Raw genomic sequence first — 19,048 nt, 5'->3', positions numbered from 1 at the left:
CTCGGTGGATCGAAATGGTTCATTTGCTTTCACGCCAGGCTGCACTTCTGCTGATTGGGGAGCCCCGGACATGACGCTGTCTCGAGTCCCTTCCTTCCCCACCCCCACCCGCAGCTCCCAGGCCACCTTCCCTGCCCATCCCTTCCCTCCACACTCAATTCTCTCTCTGCTTTTTTCTTGTACTTTGGATATTTTCAATCAAAAAGAACTCCTTGTCGGGCCTCCCTGGGGGCGCAAGGGGTCAAGCATAGCTCAGTTCCCCCCTTGGCTCCTGCTGAGTCCCTCAGGGTGCAGGGGGCCAGGAACCCCCCACAGAGGGAGGGGCAGTGGCTGAGAACCCCAGGACCCAGCCTGGCAGCGTCCTTGCAGCCAGAAGCCCCAGGCAGCCTGTGGAGGGAGCTGAGGGGAGGACCCCCCCTGAGGCCAGCACCCCAGGAGGAGGCCAGGTCTGGCCCCTGGGCCTTTGCAGGTGTGCCGGGGCCTCTGCTCTCCCAGGGGAGGGGCAGCTGGGCGCACACGGAGTGGCCCTGACCTGCAGACAGCACCCCTTCCCCACAGAGCCTCTAAGGGGAGGCTGTACCTCTGGGAATGGTACTTGGGGTTGGGCCAAAGTGTGGCTGCGGGTGTCCTTCCTCACCCTCACCCAGGGGGTGTCTGGGAACTGCTCCTGCCCGCCCACCCCTACCCTGGCCCAGAGCTTTCGCTGGACTGTCCTGGGGGGGAGCAGGTGTGGCCTCCTGGGGCCGGGGGTGACCAGGGCCCAGACCCGGGAAGGAGGGGGATCCCTGGGCGGGGCAGGAGGAGAGGGGGGGCAGCAGGGAGGGTGGGGGAGGGGCAGCTTTGGAAGGAAGAGGCTGGGGTGGCTGGATGATCTGATGTTTGAGAGGTAGGACCCCATCTTTGCGGGATCACCCCAGTCCAGACCAGGTCCCAGTGGGCGGGGGCGGGGCTGGGCTCCCATGTCCCAGGGTCAGGTGGGGGTTCGGCAGAACGTCCCAAGTCCCGCTCCCCACCCCTCCCCCTCCAGTTCCCCTGGTCACTGTTTTGCGCTGTCGCGTCTTTCCCGAGACAGAAAAACCACCTGCCCCCCCCCCCTCAGGTCCCGGAGATCCTCCTGTGAGCGCCTGCAGCGGCGCGAGCTCCAGGGAGGGGCGGGGCTGCACTAGGGCCGGGTTTCCCAGGGAAGGGCGGGCCGTGAGGACACTCGGGGACCCAGCCCGGGGGGGGGGGGGGGGGGGGGGGGGGGGGGCGGGGGGGGCTGCCCAAGGGGAGGGTGAGGACAGGCACCCGCACGGGCCCAGGGGGCGGGAGAGCTGCCCACGGGCACAGACCGCCCTGACCAGCCTTCTGTTTGGGGGCCCCCTGGGGAGCCTTGGGGTGAGCTGCAGATTCGGGGTAACTCGGCAGGACCTGGAAGGGCCGGGGAGTCCACGCTGGGCGCCGTCTCCGCGTCTTTCCCCCTGGACGCCCTGGGCCCCGTCTGGGCGCTGGGCTTGGGGATCTGGGGTGCGCGGCCGTGCCCGTGGCTGCGCGAACCTCCTCTGCCCCAGTGTCAGGGGAGAGGCTGTCCTGAGCTAATCCCATGCGGGCCTTGTGGACCCCACCCCACTCCAGACCATCAGGACATGGGGGAGACACATCCTGTCACCACCAAAGGGAGGGTGGCTGGGACCTGAGGGTGGGGTTTAGCAGTCAGGTGGGTATAAAAACCAGACACGTGGGCCTTGGGTCTCTCTGTCGCTCGCCTCCTGGCTACACGGCTCCTGGCTGGCGGCAGCTCTCAGGGCGCCATTCGGGATTCCTGATGGGCGGATCGGGTAGGACGCATTTAAAACTTTGTCTCCCACTTTTCTCCCTGAGCTGTGCATCTCCTCATCTCCCCTTCCCTTGTCAATAAACCTTTATGAACCTTTCGCGTGCGCCTGCAGCAGAGCATGGATAAGTCCTTTAAGCGCGCGGGTGGGGACCCCCAGCCAGGCACCCCGTCTTGTATCGGGGCTGCCCTGCAACACCACCTCCTCGTGGGAGCCGGTTTCCGGCCTTGGGGCGCCTCCTTTCCAGGTTTTTCTCCATTCTCGTCCGCACCATTTCGACACCAGAGGTGGTGAAGTGACTGTGGGGGTGGGGGGGCTCCCGCCCGCCGGCTGCCACCGGCCAATTTTCCCTGAAATCTGCCGCCGGCGGTTTGTGGTTCCGAGTTCTCCGCTCATCATTCCCCGCCTTCGCAGTTGTGGTTTCACGCCCGGGGTTCGCTCTTGGCGAGGCCTCGGCGAGTCAGGGTTACCTATTGGCTGGTCCGCCAGGGGCGGTGTTTGTGGACGTAAAGGTCCGCCCTAGCCGACTCCGGCCGCCGCCAGTCGCGCTCCCTGCTGCGCGCGGGGCAGGGCTGCTCAGGCGGGTCCGGGGACTCAGCGGCTTGGGGGGCTTCTAATGACGTTTCTGCACCACCTGCTGTGCAGCGACTGGAGTGGGGGTGGCGCGCCCTGGAGCGCGCTCTCTCTCTCTCCCACCCTGGGGCCTGGGGCTCCCTCTCGGGGCCCTCCCGCTGCACCCCCCTGCTCCCCCGCCAGTGGATCCTTCTGGGGTGCCCCCGACGCCGCCCCAACCGGGCATCTGCGGGTCGCGGGGCGCCGCGGGCTCTGGGGCGCCCCCGCCCGGCGGTTCTGCCTTCCTCGGCGGAGACGCGGGGCGCGGCCCTCCCGGCCGGGGCGCCCTGGGGCGCGGGGCCGGCGCCTGCTCGGGGTGCTATTCCTCCTGTTGTGGCCGTGGGGCTACTCCGGGGTGTCGGCGGCCCCCAAGACAGCGTCAACCCGGGCCGGGGCGCCCCGCCTCGGTGAGTACAGGGGGCGCGCACTGGGGGCCGGGGGAGGGTGCAGGGGGGGCCGGGAGGGGCTAAATCCCTGCAGTGGGGGAGAGCGGGTCCCTGGGGCTCTGGAGCCGGGTCTGCGGCCACAGAGGTGGCCCCGCCCGCCCCGTCCCCCTTTTCTTTTCTCTTGAGAATCTCGGCCTCCTTAGGACCATGGGGGGGGAGGGGAAGTTTCTCTCCCCAGAAGAGGCGACACCTCAAACAACTGACAGGGGGAGTGCCTGAGAGGGGGACATCGGAAGTTCTCCCGAACCCCGCACCCGCACCTCGGGACTTGGGAGCCCAGCCCCGCCCCCCAACTGGGACCTGGCCTGGACTGGGGTATCCGGCAAAGACGGGGTCCTACCTCTCAAATATCAGATCCTCCAGCTCCCCCAGCCTCTTCCTGCCAAAGCTGCCCCTCCCCCACCGCCCTGCTGCCCCCCCCCTCCTCCTGCCCCGCCCAGGGGTCCCCTCCTTCCCTGGTCTGGGCCCTGGTCACCCCCGGCCCCAGGAGGCCACACCTGCTCTCCCCAGGACAGTCCAGGGAAAGCTCTGGGCCAGGGTAGGGGAGGGCGGGCAGGAACAGTTCCCAGACACCCCCTGTGTGAGGGTGAGGAAGGACACCTGCCGCCACGCTTTGGCCCAACCCCAAGTACCATTCCCAGGGGGACAGCCTCCTCTGAGGGGCACGGAGGGCGTGGGGTCCCCACCCTTCTCTGTGGGGAAGGGGTGCTGTCTGCAGGTCAGGGCCACTCAGTGTGCGCCCAGCTGCCCCTCCCCTGGCAGAGCAGAGGCCCCGGGGCACCTGCAAAGGCCCAGGGGCCAGACCTGGCCTCCTCCTGGGGTGCTGGCCTCAGGGGGGTCCTCCCCTCAGCTCCCTCCTCAGGCTGCCTGGGGCTTCAGGCTGCAGGGACGCTGCCAGGCTGGGTCCTGGAGTTCTCAGCCACTGCCCCTCCTCTCTGGGGGGGTTCCTGGCCCCCTGCACCCTGAGGGACTCAAGGGGCCGCAGTGGGGAGCTGAGCTGGGTGCTCAGCATGTCTGGTGTGGGGTCTGGTCACCTGTTGTGTGGCTTATGAGTTCCCGTGGGCCTGCCCGTGCCCGTGCCAGAGTCACCTCTGCCAGGAGCTCTGGGCCTGCCTGACCTCGCCACAGACACTCAGGTGATCCTGAGGCACCTGGACTCTCCCTCTCCAGCTCACACCCCTCCCTGCACCCTGCCCCCATGGCCCAAGGCCTCACTACCAACTGTGGTGATTTTCCAGGGGCTGTTTAAATGGAGGGGTTACCCCTCACCCCTTCAGAGAACCCCCTGTGTCTCAGACATGGGGTAGGCCATGTGAGGGCCTCTTCTTTCAGTCCTGCCCTCACTGGGTTGTCATCCCCTGCAGACTCTCTCAAGGTTAGCATCACTGTCACTTCTACACCGGAACCTGTGCTGCCATGGTGTGGGGCTGCAGTTGAGGTGCAGGGGGAGCCCTGTTTTTCCTATGACTGCCGGAGCCACGAGGTCAGGCCCGTCTGTGTTCGGGGGAAGAAGGTGGCGGCTCCACTCAGGGAGGACCTGAGAGAAATTCTGAAAGACCTGACGGCAAAGTTCAAGGAGAAGCTTCTTGACAGTGACCCAGAGGATCCCCGAGGCAGGGGTGAGGGTGAGGCCCAGGGAGGGGGCGCGTGTGGGTTGGGGCGCTGTCGTGTGGAAGGAAAAGTCTCCTGTGGCAGCACCAGGGAGGACACGGGGGCAGAGCAGGGCAGGGGTCGGGACCAGGGCCGTGGGCACCGGGGGCAGAGACCGAGCCCTCTCCCCGGGCAGCGCCCCTCTCCCTGCAGGCCACGCTGGAGATGCAGGAGGAGGCCGGGGGGCGCCGCCGAGGGTCCTGGCAGCTCGTCTTCAGTGGACGCGTCTCCCTGCGCCTGGACTTGGAGACCAGAGCCTGGACGGCGGGTCGCCCTGGAGACAGGTCGATGCTGGAGAAGTGGGAGGAGGACACGGACATGGACGCGTTTCTCTGGGGGACGTCCCATCGAGACTGGAAGTTGTGGCTTCAGAGAGTTGCAGTGCATTGGGGGGCGCCGGCGACCAAAGGTAACAGGGAAGTGGTGTAGGGAGGAGTGGTGAGTTTCTTAGATGATGAGTTTGTGTGTGTATGTGTGTGTGTGAGTGTGTAGGCGTGTTGGGGAGTGCCCCGCCCCCCTGAGATCTTCTCAGGAGACAGCGGCTGGGACACAGCTGTGCTCGGCCTCCTGTCCCCTGTCCCCTCCTGACACCCCGTCCTCTCTGCAGCACCTCTGTTCCCTCCACGGCCTGTTTGCTGACTCAGACCTGGGGCGTCTTTCTGTGTCCAGACCTTTCTCCCGCTGCGCCCTCCTCAGCCTCTCTGTGCTTCTCCTCTGCCCTGGTCTGTGTCTGGAAAGTCTTCCGTCCCCCTCAGCGCCGGCTCCTGAGAGGCGTCTCTGTCACCTCCTCGGGTCCCTGCGCCTCTGTCCCAGCAGGAGAGACTGGGGGGTGAGCCCCTCGCTCCCCCTGAGCTCTGAGCCCCTGGGGGACGGGACTGGCTCTATCTGTACATCCAGGATGTGTAGTAGGTGCTGCCAGAGGGAAGAATATTTCTGAATTTGGGGTACCTGGGTGGGGAGTTCTCCACTTCTGAGGTCTGAACCATTATTTTACTGTGATTTCCCTTTTCAGCACCACCGAGCACGACCCCAGGCAGGTCTGGAAACACAAGTACCCTGCAGGGGCCCTCGTTCATCTTTGTGATCACCCTCGCCTGCCTCATCCACCTGGCATCGTCATATTCTTTATAACACAGAAGGTACCATGTGCAGGATGAGGGGACGGGCCGGGGGGTGGGTGTGAGGGGGGCCCAGGATCCCCAGGCGGGCCCTCCCCTCCCTGCCCCTGCTCCTGGGGAAGGAGAGCAGGCGGGGAGGGCGCGTGTCCCTGGAGCAGGGACTGGGGTGAGCTGGGCCCTGAGAGCTGAGCCCCCTCCTGTAAAGCCCGCGGTGGGGAGGGGCCACCGGGCTCAGGGCCTGTGGGTGTCTGAGGGTGTAGCGGGTCCCTCCTGCCTTGGGGCAGATGTCTGCGGGGGCGGGGCCCCTGGAGGGCGGAGGGGGCAGCAGGCACAGGTCCTGGTTGTCCAAGGCTTTGCTGGGGTCACCAAGCAGCGGCATGGGGTCCCTGTATGATGTGTCAAGGGGAAGGAGGTTCCATTCCTGGGCTCAGAGCAGAGGGCCTGGGTCAAATCCCTGGACAAGGGATGAGGAGACCTCGCAGATAGAATCACAGTCTGGAGATCCAGCCGCAGCCCTGCAGATAGCAGCTTGGATGGAGCAGGTGGTGGGAGGGGAGAGCAGAGGCCGGGCAGGAGGAGATTAGAGGGGCCTTAACTCTCAGCAGCCCCGGGGATCCTGGCTCAGCCCTGTGCTGTCACCTGGAAGCCAGCAACCCCCAGACCCCGGGCCCCCAGGCAGCTGCCCCTGTCTAAGGAGAGGGGCCCAGGGATAGTTTTGCTGTTGTAGGTGATGCTGACCACTGGGCTGGATAGGACAGAAGGGGTTCGGGACCCTCAGTGCCTGTGTGCACCCCCAGTCTGGGGAGAGGCTGAGACCCAGGGAAGAGGCTCTTAGCCCGCAGCCTCCCAGGCCTGAGGGAGCAGCAGCCAGGCCGCCCTCTCAGGGGCTCCCAGTCTGACCTCAGCAGCAGGCACAGGCAGTTCCCTGAGCCTGGAGTCCTGACCCCCCTCAGCCTGGGGCTGGCTCTGCTGTGGGAAGGAGGGAGGAGGCTCCACAAGCTGCAGCCCAGGGAGGGCGGGGCTTGGGGATGGAGGTTACTGTGGAGGGGCAGACCCAGGAGAAGGGATCTGGAACTCCCTCAGCCACTGGCACAAACTGGGTTTTCTTTTCTGACAGCAGAGATGCTGTAAGGAGCACAGGAAGACAGGGATTTCTGGGCACTGCCCCTTCTTGGCCTGCTCTCTATCTCCAGCTGCTAGTCCTGACACCTGGAGCTCAGTTCTTATAGCAACTGCCGACACCTGCTGAGAGGGGCTAACACAGGGGAGGCCACAGTCAGCATCTTTCTGATTTGGAGAAAACCCAGTGCTGCATCCTGCCCACAGACGCCCCTTCTCCTGGCGCTGATTGTGGGCGTCTCTGCACTTGAACTTCTCCTTACTTGAAGGACACTTTTCAAAAGTGAAGTCATTTTCCACCTTCACCTTTCCTGTGAAAATCAGTCACATCTCTGCATCGTCACCTTCCTCTAATAAATGATGTGTCTGGGGCCTCGTTGGTGGTGCAAGGGGTTAAGTACAGCACTGTGAAATTATCTGCGGCCTCTGCAGCACCAGTACAGCCTCTGCAGCCATGGAGCTGACTCTCGTGGTCCAGCAGACCTCTCCTGTCACCCTGCTGCTCCCCTCAGCAGTGTATTTCAGTCAATCTGCCTTTTCTACTCCCCATTCTATCTCTGGTGAATCCTCCCACCCCACTGCACCTCTGGCCTGTACCCCATTTCTTGTATGAATAAATAAATAAATGTTAAAACAAATCAAATTATGTGTGTGGTAAAACATGGCGTGACCTGCAGAACTTCAGGGATCCTTTCTGGGCCTGGCTGTGGGGGTCAGGGAGGCTGAGTTTTGAAGGGACCTAATATTGTCACTACCATTTTTCCCTCCCAAGGTAGCATTTTTATTACCGTTTTTATTGGGACAAGTTATCAATTAAGGATTGGAATGGCCTGTTGTTCAGCCTATGAGTATACAAGATTTATTTATTTATGTGTACAGGAACTGGGTATAGGGCAGAAGTGTGGGGAGTCGGGTGCTTGTGTGTGAGAGAGAGAACTCCCCAGAGACTGAGTGGGGAGCAGGACAGGCAGAGCTACTGAAACACACTGCTGAGGGGAGCAGCGGGGAGACAGGAGAGGTCTGTCTCACCACCTGGGTTATCTCCTTGGCCAGAGATCAAATTCATGTTGTGGTGGCTGGGGATAATTCAATAGTGCTGCGTTTTTAACCCCTATGCCACCAGTGCAATTATTTTAATTTTATTTTAATTTTTTTTATAATAATAAATTTTATTTTTATATTCCCCATACAATTTCAACCACCCCATTCTGACCCCAATCCCTCCCCTCCCGCCCCCCACCCCCCCCAAAAAGTGTCTCTGGTTCATAGTTATTTGTTGATTTTGATTTTCACTTTCTTATAGTTATTCATTTTCCTGGTCCCTTATTTAAGTTTTCTAGATTCCTTCTATGAGTGAGACCATCCGGTATTTTTCTTTTTCTTTCTGGCTTATTTCGCTGAGCATGATCCCTTCCAGCGCCATCCATGTTGCTGCAAATGGCATGTGTTTATCTTTTTTGAATGCTGAGTAATATTCCATGGTGTATATGGACCACATCTTCTTGATCCAGTCATCTATTTTTGGGCATCTGGGCTGTTTCCAAAGCTTAGCTATTGTAAACAGTGCTGCTATAAACATAGGGGTGCAGGTGCTCTTTGGAATGGATGTTTCTGTGTCCTTTGGGTAAATACCTAGGAGTGGAATTGCTGGATCCTATGGAAGCTCTATGTTTAGTAGGTCGAGAAATCTCCACACAGCTCTCCATAGTGGTTGGACCAGTTTGCGCTCCCACCAGCAGTGCTGGAGAGTTCCTTTTTCTCCACACCCTCGCCAACATTTGTTGTTGCTAGTTTTTTTAATATGTGCCATTCTCACTGGTGTAAGATGGCATCTCATGGTAGTTTTGATTTGCATTTCCCTGATGACAAGTGATGTTGAACATTTTTTCATATGCCTGTTGGCCATTTGCATTTCCTCTTCAGAGAAGTTTCTTTTTAGCTCTTCTGCCCATTTTTTGACTGGATTATTTTCTTTGTTGTTGTTGAGTCTCATCAGCTCTTTGCAGATTTTTGTGACCAGTCCTTTATCATTAGTGTTGTGTGCAAAAATGTTCTCCCAGTTGGTGGGGTTTCTCTTTGTTTTGGTTATTGTCTCTTTTGCTGTGCAGAAGCTCTTTAATTTGATGTAGTTCCAGCTGTTGATCTTTGCCTTCACTATCACTGCTTTGGGTGATGTGTCTGTAAAGATGTCTTTGATGTGCAAATCCCGTAGTGTTTCGCCTATATTTCCTTCTATGTATTTTATGGTTTCAGGTCTTATGTCTAGTTCTTTAATCCATTTTGAGTTGGTTTTTGTGTATGGTGTGAGGTAGTGGTCAAGCTTCATTCTTTTGCATGTAGCGACCCAGTTTTCCCAGCACCATTTATTGAACACACTTTCTTTGCTCCAATGCATAGTCTTTGCTCCTTTGCCAAAGATTAGTTGACCATAAATCTGTGGGTTTATTTCTGGATTTTCTATTCGATTCCATTGGTCTGTGTGTTTGTTCTTGTTCCAATACCATGCAGTTTTGATGATTATGGCTTTGTAGTAGAGTTTGAAATCTGGGAGTGTGATGCCTCCATTCCCTTCTTTTTTTTTTTTTTCAGGACGGTTTTGACTATTCAGGGTTTTTGGTGGCTTCATATGAATTTCATCAATATTTTTTCTATTTCTTTGAAGAATGATATTGAAATTTTAATTGGAATAGCATTGAAAATGTAGATTGCTTTTGGTAGGATGGCCATTTTGATAATGTTAATTCTTCCGATCCATGAGCAGAGGATGTCTTTCCATTTCTTTGTTTCTACTTCTATTTCTTTTAACAGTGTTTTATAGTTTTCTTTGTATAGGTCCCTTATTTCTTTTGTTAAGTTCATTCCCATGTATTTGATTTTTTTTGTTTCAATAATGAAATAATGGTTTTCTTGATTTCTTCTTCAGATTTATTGTTTGTGTATAGGAAGGCTACTGATTTTTGTGCATTGATTTTGTATCCTGCCACTTTACTAAACTGATTGATTAGTTTAATTAGCTTTTCTGTGGAGTTTTTGGGTTTCTCTATGTATGTTATCATATCATCCGAGATAGTGATAGTTTGACTTCTTCCTTGCCTATTTGGATTCCTTGTATGCCTTTCTCTTGTCTTATTGCTCTGGCTAGGACTTCCAGTATTATGTTGAAAAGCAGTGGTGAGAGTGGACATCCTTGTCTTGTTCCAGATTAATGGGAATGCTTTCAGCTTTTCATCATTGAGAATGATACTGGCTGTGGGCTTGTCATATATGGCCTTTATGATGTTGAGGTGTATTCCTTATATCCCGAGAATTTCAAGGGCCTTTATCATAAATGGGTGTCGTACTTTGTCAAATGCTTTCTCAGCGTCTATGGATATTATCTTATGGTTTTTATATTTCTTTTTGTTGATGTGTTGGATTACATTGATTGATTTTCAGATGTTGAAGCATCCTTGTGTCCCTGGAATAAATCCCACTTGGTCATGGTGAATTATCCTATGGATGCATTGTTGGTTTCTGTTGGCAAGGATTTTGTTGAGGATTTTTGCATCAGTGTTCATTAGGGAGATTGGCCTGCAATTTTCTTCTTTTGTGCTGTCTTTGTTGGGTTTTGGTATTAGTGTAATGTTGGCTTCGTAGAACGTATTTGGTAGTATTCCTTATTTTTCAATTTTTTGAAAGAGTTTGTGTAGGCTAAGCACTAATTCTCTGCTGAATGTTTGGTAGAATTCATTTGTGAAGCCGTCTGGGCCTGGGCTTTTGTTTTTGGGGAGTGCTTTGATTGCTACTTCAATTTTGCTGCTTGTAATTGGTCTGTTTATTTGTTCTATTTCTTTGTCCAGCTTTGGATGATTATATCATTCTAGGAATTTGTCCATCTCTTCTAGGTTGTTGAATTTGTTTGCATATAAGTGTTCATAGTAATCTCTGATTATTCTTTTGATTTCTACTGAATCTGTTGTGATTTCTCCTCTTTCATTTATAATCCTATTTATATGTGTTTTCTCTTTGTGAACCTTGCTAGAGGTTTGTCTATTGTTTATTTTTTCAAAGAACCAACTTTTGGTTTCATTGATCTTTTCGATTTTTTTTAATCTCTAATTCATTTATTTCTGCTTTGATTTTTATTATTTCCTTTCTTCTACTGACTTTAGGGGTTTTTTTGCTGTTCTTTTTCTAGTTCTTTGAGATGTGAAATTAGGTTGTTTGTTTGAGTTCTTTCTTGTTTGTTGATGTGAGCTTGTATTGCTGTATATTTTCCTCTTATTACTGCCTTTGCAGCATCCCATATATTCTGGAAAGTGGTGTCCTCCTTGTCATTCAACTCAAAGTATTTTTTAATTTCTTCTTTGATCTCCTCATTAGTCCAGTGGTCTTCCAGTAGTGTGGATTTCAATCTCCATGAAGTGGGAGGGTGCCCTGTTTTTTTTTTTTCATGATTTATTTCTAGCTTGATGCCTTTATGATCGGAGAAGATAGTTGGAATGATTTTGATTTTCATGTATCTGTTGATGTTTGTCTTGTGGCCCAGTGTGTGATCAATTCTGGAGAATGATCCATGCGCACTTGAGAAAAATGTGTACTCAGATTTCTTTGGGTACAGAGTCCTATAGATGTCTGTTAAGTCCATGAGATCTATGTCTTTATTTAGGGCTCCAGTGTCTTTGTTTATTTTTTGTGTCATTGATCTGTCCATTGGTAAGAGTGGGGTGTTAAAGTCTCCCACTATATATGTATTTTCTTTAATACCTGTTTTTGGAGCTGATAATAATTGTCTAATATATTTTGGTGCCCCTTCATTTGGCGAGTATATGTTGATGAGTGTTATATCTTCCTGATGTATTGTCCCCTTGATCATAATGTAGTGTCCATCTATGTCTCTTTTTACTTTTTTTAATTTGAAGTCTATTTCATCTGATATAAGTATAGCTGTTTCTGCCTTCTTTTTTGGTCCATTTGCTTGCAGGATTGTTTTCCAACCTTTTACTTTCAGTCTGTGTTTATCTTTTGTGGTTAAATGTGTTTCCTGGAGAAGCAAAAGGTTGGATTTTGTTTTTTAATCAAGCCTGCTACTCTGTGTCTTTTTATTGATGAGTTTAATCCATTTACATTTAGAGTTAATATTGATATGCTGGCATTTGTGTTTGCCATTTTTTTGGTCTTTTTTGTGATTTTATTCCTTGCATTATTCTGTTCTTCCTGTTCATTGCTCTGTTGGTTGTGGCTTTAGGACTTCTTGTAGAATTTTTTGGAGTGGGGGTTTATTGTAATGAATTTCTGGAATTTCTGTTTGTCTGAGAAGGTCCATATTTTTCCTTCATAGAGGAAGGAGAGCTTTGTAGGGTAAAATATTCTTGGTTGGCATTTGCTGTCTTGAAGTTTGCTGAATATGTTACTCCTTTCTCTTCTTGCCCATAATGTTTCTTTGGAGAAGTCAGAAGTTAACCTGATTGGTTTTCCCTTATAAGTTATCTGTTTTTTCCCCCTTGCCAGTTTCATTATTTTTTCCTGTCTTGGACTCTTGCAAACTTTGCTATTAGGTGTCTTGCTGTAGTTTTCTTTTCATTATGGTAATTGGGGGTTCTTCTCGCTTCTTGTATGTCTATATTCATCTTGTTTTTCATGCTTGGGAAGTTTTCTTCAATTATCTCCTTGAATAATTTCTCAGTTCCTTGGTCTCTCGCCTCACCTTCTGGAATGCCTACAACTCTTACATTTCCTCTCTTCATGGAGTCTGATAATTGTCAAAGAGTGTCCTCATGCTGCTTCATTTGCACTTCTCTCTCCTTTTCTCTTTTGGCTCTTTTTATTTCTGTATCTTCGATAGTACTGATCTGTTCTTCCATTTCATCAATTCTGTTTTCATTGCTTTTCCCAGAGTTCTTTATCTCCTCAAGTAATCTTTTTATCTCCTGCGTTTCTTTCCTTTCTTAGGGTCTCAATTTCATTCTTCAGTTCAGTGATTATTTGTCTCAAATCATTTTTTCCTTTTCGTTTTCTTTCTGCTTTTTAATCAGGATGATTATTAAGTCTCTATCTGATGGGCCAAGAAGTTCTCCCATGGCATTGTTGAGCTCTGGTGACTGTATTTCTTTTTGTGGTGTATCCTCCTGCTGGCTTGCTTGGCTATTTATATTTTTTCTTCTCCCTGTTGTTTGCTTTCTAATTAGTTCTGTGCGTTGGGACGTTGTGCCACTGGTGTTGGCGGGCATCTCTTTGGAGTGCTCCGTTAGGGGTGTCAGAAACTGTTTACCACACTGAGACCAGCACTGGTAGGCCAAAACTCCACCAGGGTGTTGATGCTGTGTTGCTGGGCTCTACCCTTTACAGAGGGCTCTGTTCCCTCCCTCTGTATTTTCTCAGTTCCAACAGGGAATCAGCTAGTTGGTGATTTAGTTCTGGTCATGAGGTGGTGCCAGAGACCCATACAGGCTGACCAGTGTTTTTTCCCAGTGGTTCTCTGAGTAGTGGAGTGGGGGTGGAAGGGAGCACCTCAACAAAGGGGCTCTTGTTCAAGCCGGGTGCTGTGTGTTCCCCGTGTTCACCTGGTGTTGTGCCCGCAGCTGTATGGATCCCACGCCCAGAATTCTGCACTCTAGGTCTCAGTTCCAGGGCTATCAGATCCAAAATGCTGGCTGTCACCCTGTGCAGTGGCTGCTGCTATGGCGCGTCCCACACCCCGGATCCTGTGCCTAGCTCTCAGTTCCAAGATGGGGTCTTGCTCCACACCTTATTTATCCCCTTACCCCCATTTGCCTGGCCCACCCTCTCTCAGCACCTGATGGTGTTTTGGGGATCCCTGGTTTCCAACTATAGCCTGTTGGTGATTTTTTTCTGGCTGCTAGGTGGCGCCAGAGATCTTTCCTAGTGTCATTCCAGAACTGTTTTTCTACTCAGTGGGTTCCGGGGGAACAGAGTGGGAGTGGTGTGGAGAGCCTTAACAGCGTGGGGGTGCTGTGTCTGCCCTGTGCCCCACCGTCGTGGGGATCCCACACCCCGAATTTCGTGTCCCGGGTCTCAGTTCCAAAGCCCTCATGTCCAGGATGCGGGCTGTAGCCCAGTTCAGTGTCCGCAGAAATGGCTCCTTTTGCACCCCGCTCCCATGTCCGGGCCTGGTTCCTGATTACTCCGTGAGGGACATTCACCTCATTGAGGGCCCCCGCGCGTCTCCCTGCAAGCCTAGGTCGCTGGTGCGGGGACCTGGGCAGCCCCGATCTGCGTATGCTTTTCAAGTGGGATGCTTTTCCGCACAAGCTTACCGGCTGGCCTGGGGCTGTGTGCAGGTCTCCGGGAGTCTTTGTTTTTCTCTAATGGCACCTGGAGCCGTTTGCTCACCTCCTCAGCGAATCCTGCACGGTTCTCCACAGTTCTGTTAATAGGGCAGCCCTGATACAAAACGGATTGCCTGACTGTGGGTCCTCACCCGCCCACTTATAAGGACTTATCAGTCCCAACTGGCACTCTGAGAGCTGGCCGCAAGCCAGGAGCCATGAAGCCAGGAGGCGAGCGAGAGAGCGAGCCCCCCTCCCCCCCCCAAGGCCCATGTGTCTGGTTTTATACCAAACCTGGCTGCTTAACTCCACCCTCAGGTCCCAGCCACCTTCCCTTTGGTGGTGATGGATGTGTCTCTCCCCATGTCCTGATGGCTTTGGTCTGGAGTGGGGTGGAGTCCACAAAGCCCGTGTGGAATTAGCTCAGGCCAGCCTTTCCCCCTAACAGTTCCAGTTCACAGGGTGCAGTGGCTGAAATAGTTCCTTTCCACTCACAGTCCCGCTTCATGCGTAGTTTGTTCTTGTTGGTTGTTTTAGTTTTTTGTATTTTTGGTTTTTTCCCCTCCTTTCTGTTGGTCGGAGAGTGCTGACTTTGTGGGCTGGGGAGGGTAGCAGGGTTCTGAGCTTTCCTCCCTTCTAGTCCTCTTTTATAGCAACTTTCTTCTTTGGGCAGTTTGCCAGAGTCAACCATTTATCTTCCATGTCCCAGTTCTCACAGGAACCTGCCGCTTTAACTCCCTATTAACTTTTTTTTTTAATCATTTTTTTTAAAGATTTATTTATTTATTTATTTATTATTTATTATTTTATACAAGCACTGGGTACAGTCAGAAGTGCGGGAGGGTGAGAGAATTCACCAGAGCCAGAGCGGGGAACAGAGCAGGCAGAAGGACCGAAGGACACTGCTGAGGGGTGCAGCGGGCGGCAGGAGAGGTCTGCGCGCCATGTGGGACCCTCCTCTGGTGGCCGGGGAGAAGCCGGGGATAGAACTGGTGCTGCAGAGGCTGCGGGCAGCTTCACAACCCAGGGCTCAACCGCTGCGCCACCAGGGAGGCCCTTAACTTTTTTTTTTTTTTTATGGGAGGTCTTACTCGCAGCATTTCCTCACCGCCATGTTGATAGGATCTTGAGTGTTTATTTTTATCTCCTAACAATTTTAGCCAAGTCTGGGCTGGAAATTTGGGCTGGAAATTAGTTTAGATTTTGGAATGGTTTTATAATTAGGAGCTGATGCCCCCACAAAGAGGTCAGTACTGGCTCTGGAATCAATTTTTGACTTTTGAAAAACAATCTCGTCATCTGAAGAATTCTGATCACCTTTCCCTGATACTGCAGGCTATTTTTTTTTTTCTTTTACTTTCGGTTTTGCATCTTTCCTTTGGCTTCCAGCCAGGCTAAAACGATCTATCTGTTCAGGCAATTGTTTTGTTAGTACGGGGCTGTCAGCTGAGGACTCTTTGATGTCTTCTAAGGATATAGACAGTCGTGATTCTCTGAGTTTTTTATTTATCTTTTCTAATTCAGACCCTTGATCTAGCATGTCTTGTAGCAGCCCCCACAGTGAAAAGGCATCTATGGGGACCTTTTTGCATCCATGGAAAGTATAATAGGTTGTCATTTTCTCTCCCACTCTGGCCCAGGTGTTCACATCCAGAGTTCTGTCTCTTGGAAACCAAGGACAACACATTTCAACAAAATTTAGGAAGCTGGCCAATTGTGCATGAGAGGTCTTAAGGCCTCTCTTAGCAAGTGTATACTTAATTATAATTATTAATAAAGAGTTGTCTTTCCCTCAACTCAGTATGGGCCACATCTTCTCAATCTATAATCCCCACTCTTCCAGTTCTTGATAACTGCTCCTCTCTTATCCTGTTTATTCTCTACAGGGGGGTATGCACCCTACCCTATGAGCAGATCATATCCGTCCCCGTAAAGGAAAGAAAGATTACCTTTCAGGTCCCTGTTCGGGCGCCACTTGTCGAAGACCAGGTTTTGGCAAAATGTCGGGTCAGGTATCCCTGAAAGGATGAGACAGCCTAGGCGAAACTTTAAGGGATGAAGGGAAGGGGAGTGAGGCAGTCACAGACACTCTTATATTGGTGAAAGTATCTCCTCCTGAGGGTCTCAGTGGGTCTTTATTATACATTAAGGCAAGCGATGAGATTACATCATCGTATGCATAGAAGCAAAACAAAAACAATCCGTACATTCCTTTCCCATAGACATTTTGGTGCCTACATGTTTTTAAGAAAAGAAACGACCTTAAAAGTTAATCGATAATTAAGTCTTAGACTCATTATTTCAGCTTAAACAACTACCTAGGTCAGCTAACAGTCCTTGGTACCTCCCTGTCGCCAAGGCTGTAATATCAGGAGACTCCTTTATCCATATGGCCTTCAGCTAGAGACCAGTTGCTTCCCGGTAATCACTTACTAGAACTTTTTTCTACCTTGAAACTCCTAGCATAATCAACTTTATGATTCATTACAAGGCTTCTTTACGGAACTTCCATATGACGAATATTATGACCAGCTCTGGGTTGCTTATCAGACATGCCCTTGCACAATAATTATTTCCCATTGTCAAGTGGGCCAAATTATTCAATGTTTAATTTTTAAGCAAGTAATTTTCCATGCCATGTACTTACAATATTCTTATACGTATAATTTATTGCCCAATGTATTTACTGAGAAGTTCTTTCTATTATGATCAAGAACAAAAAACAAAGGGATGTTCAGTCTTCAGCCCCACAGTGTGAGGTTCTTTAAAGTATTTGGCCCCACGTTGTGAGCCCATTTTCTTCAGCCCCATGGTGTGAGGCTCTTTAAGCTTCGGCCCCACGGTGTGAGGCCCTATTCTTAGCTGCTTGCCAGTGTCTTACCTGGCTGGGGCAGCGAGGACCCCTGCAGTACCCACCCTTCTCTGTGGGGAAGGTGTGCTGTCTGCATGTCAGGGCCACTCAGTGTCCGCCCAGCTGCCCCTCCCCTGGGAGAGCAGAGGCCCCGGGACACCTGCAAAGGCCCAGGGACCAAACCCGGCCACCTCCTGGGGTGCTGACCTCAGGGGAACCTTCCCCACAGCTCCCTCCACAGGCTGCCTGAGGCTTCTGGCTGCAGGGACTCTAGCAGGTTGGGTCCTGGGGTTCTAGCCAATGCCCCTCCTCTCTGTGGGGGTTCCTGGCCCCTTAGAACCTGTGGAACTCAGCAGGAAGTTGCAGGGGGGAACTGAGCTGGGTGTTCAGCATGTCTGGTGTCGGGTCTGGGCCACCTGTTCTGTGGCTTATTAGTTCCCTGTGGTCCTGCTCGTGCCAGTGCCAGAGTCACCTCTGCCATGAGCTCTGGGCTTGCCTGACCTCACCACAGACACTCCGATGATCCTGAGGCACCAGGACTCTCCATCTTCAGCTCATAACCCTCCCTGTGCCCCGTCCCCTTGGCCCAAGGCCTCATCTCTACCAACTCCAGGGGCTGTTTAAAGGCTGTGACCCCACACCCCTTCAGAGAACCCCCTGTGTCTCAGACGTGGGGGAGGCTGCGTGAGGGCCTCTTCTTTCAGTCCTGCCCTCACCTGGGCATTTCCTTCTCCCCTGCAGACTCTCTCAGGGTTAACATCACCATCACTCCTACGCCCGGACCTGGGCTGCCATGGTGTGAGGCTAAAGTTGAGGTGCAGGGGGAGCCCTGTTTTTCCTATGACTGCCGGAGCCACAAGGTCACACCGATCTGTGTTCGGGGGAAGAAGGTGGAGGCTCCACTCAGGGAGGACCTGAGAGAAATTCTGAAAGACCTGACGGAAAACTTCAAGAAGAAGCTTCTTGACATTAAACACGAGGATCCCCGAGGCAGTGGTGAGTCTCAGGCCCAGGGAGGGGACGCGTGTGGGTTGGGGCGCTGTCGTGTGGAAGGAAAAGTCTCCTGTGGCAGGGGCCAGGGAGGACACGGGGGCAGAGCAGGGCAGGGGTCGGGACCCAGGCTGTGGGCCCCGGGGGCAGAGACCGAGCCCTCTCCCCGGGCAGCGCCCCTCTCCCTGCAGGCCACGCTGGAGATCCAGGAGGAGGCCGGGGGGCGCCGCCGAGGGTCCTGGCAGCTCGTCTTCAGTGGACGCGTCTCCCTGCGCCTCGACGTGGAGACCAGAGCCTGGACGGCGGATTCTGGAGACAGGTGGATGCTGGAGAAGTGGAAGGATGACACAGACATGAACGAGTTTCTCTGGAGGACGTCCCTTGGAGACTGGAAGACGTGGCTTCAGAAAGTTGCAGCGCACTGGGGGCCCCCGGGGACTACAGGTAACTGCGGGGTGGGGAGGAGGGGTGGGTTTCTCAGATGAGTGTGTGTGTGAGTGTGTGTACGCATGTTGGGGAGTGCCCCGCCCCCCCGAGTTCTTCTCAGGAGACAGCGGCTGGGACACAGCTGTGCTCGGCCTCCTCCTGTCCCCCGTCCCCTCCTGACACCCCGTCCTCTCTGCAGCACCTCTGTTCCCTCCACGGCCTGTTTGCTGACCCAGACCTGGGGCGTCTTTCTGTGTCCAGACCTTTCTCCCGCTGCGCCCTTCTCAGCCTCTCTGTGCTTCTCCTCCGCCCTGGTCTGTGTCTGGAAAGTCTTCCGTCCCACCTCAGCACCAGCTCCTGAGAGGCGTCCCTGTCACCTCCTCGGGTCCCTGCGCCTCTGTCCCAGCAGGAGAGACTGGGGGGTGAGCCCCTCGCTCCCCCTGAGCTCTGAGCCCCTGGGGGATGGGTCTGCCTCCTCTCTCCGCATATCCAGGACCCGCTATAGAAACTGCCAGAGGGAAGAAAATTTCTGCACTTTGGTGTACCCTGGAGTGGGGGGTGGTGGAATTCTCCACTTTTGGGGTCTGGAGGAGGGTTTCACTGTGATTTTCCGTTTCAGCGACACTGAACACGAGCCTAGGCAGGTGTGGAACCATGAACTCGACCTCAGACCTAACCCCAGGCATGTCTGGAACCACGAGCACCCTGCAGGAGCCCTGGGTCATCTCTGTGATCACCCACGCCTGCGCCATCC

General features: G+C 53.0%; 2 protein-coding genes across 2 annotated transcripts; both read left to right on the top strand.

Moving 5' to 3' along the window:
• Positions 1–2,741: 2,741 nt before the first annotated feature.
• On the top strand, positions 2,742–7,392 carry LOC119253495 (uncharacterized). The gene is made up of 6 exons (XM_054698215.1): positions 2,742–2,833; positions 4,237–4,497; positions 4,659–4,931; positions 5,192–5,351; positions 5,535–5,661; positions 6,758–7,392. The coding sequence occupies exons 3-6, from the start codon at positions 4,688–4,690 to the stop codon at positions 6,887–6,889; spliced, it is 663 nt and encodes a 220-aa protein (XP_054554190.1). The 5' UTR covers positions 2,742–2,833; positions 4,237–4,497; positions 4,659–4,687; the 3' UTR covers positions 6,890–7,392.
• Positions 7,393–16,027: 8,635 nt separating this feature from the next.
• On the top strand, positions 16,028–18,525 carry LOC119251554 (UL16-binding protein 1-like). Its single transcript, XM_037518795.1, has 4 exons — positions 16,028–16,034; positions 17,620–17,874; positions 18,043–18,312; positions 18,494–18,525. Exons 1-4 carry the CDS (start codon positions 16,028–16,030, stop codon positions 18,523–18,525), a joined length of 564 nt encoding a protein of 187 aa, XP_037374692.1.
• The last annotated feature ends 523 nt before the right edge of the window (positions 18,526–19,048 follow it).

Source organism: Talpa occidentalis, unplaced genomic scaffold, assembly GCF_014898055.3.
Source record: "Talpa occidentalis isolate TD23 unplaced genomic scaffold, MPIMG_talOcc4v2.1 talOcc4.2, whole genome shotgun sequence".
Lineage (NCBI taxonomy): Eukaryota > Metazoa > Chordata > Mammalia > Eulipotyphla > Talpidae > Talpa > Talpa occidentalis.
Note: the sequence above shows the minus strand (reverse complement) of the source record. Positions and strands in the feature narration are given on the sequence as shown.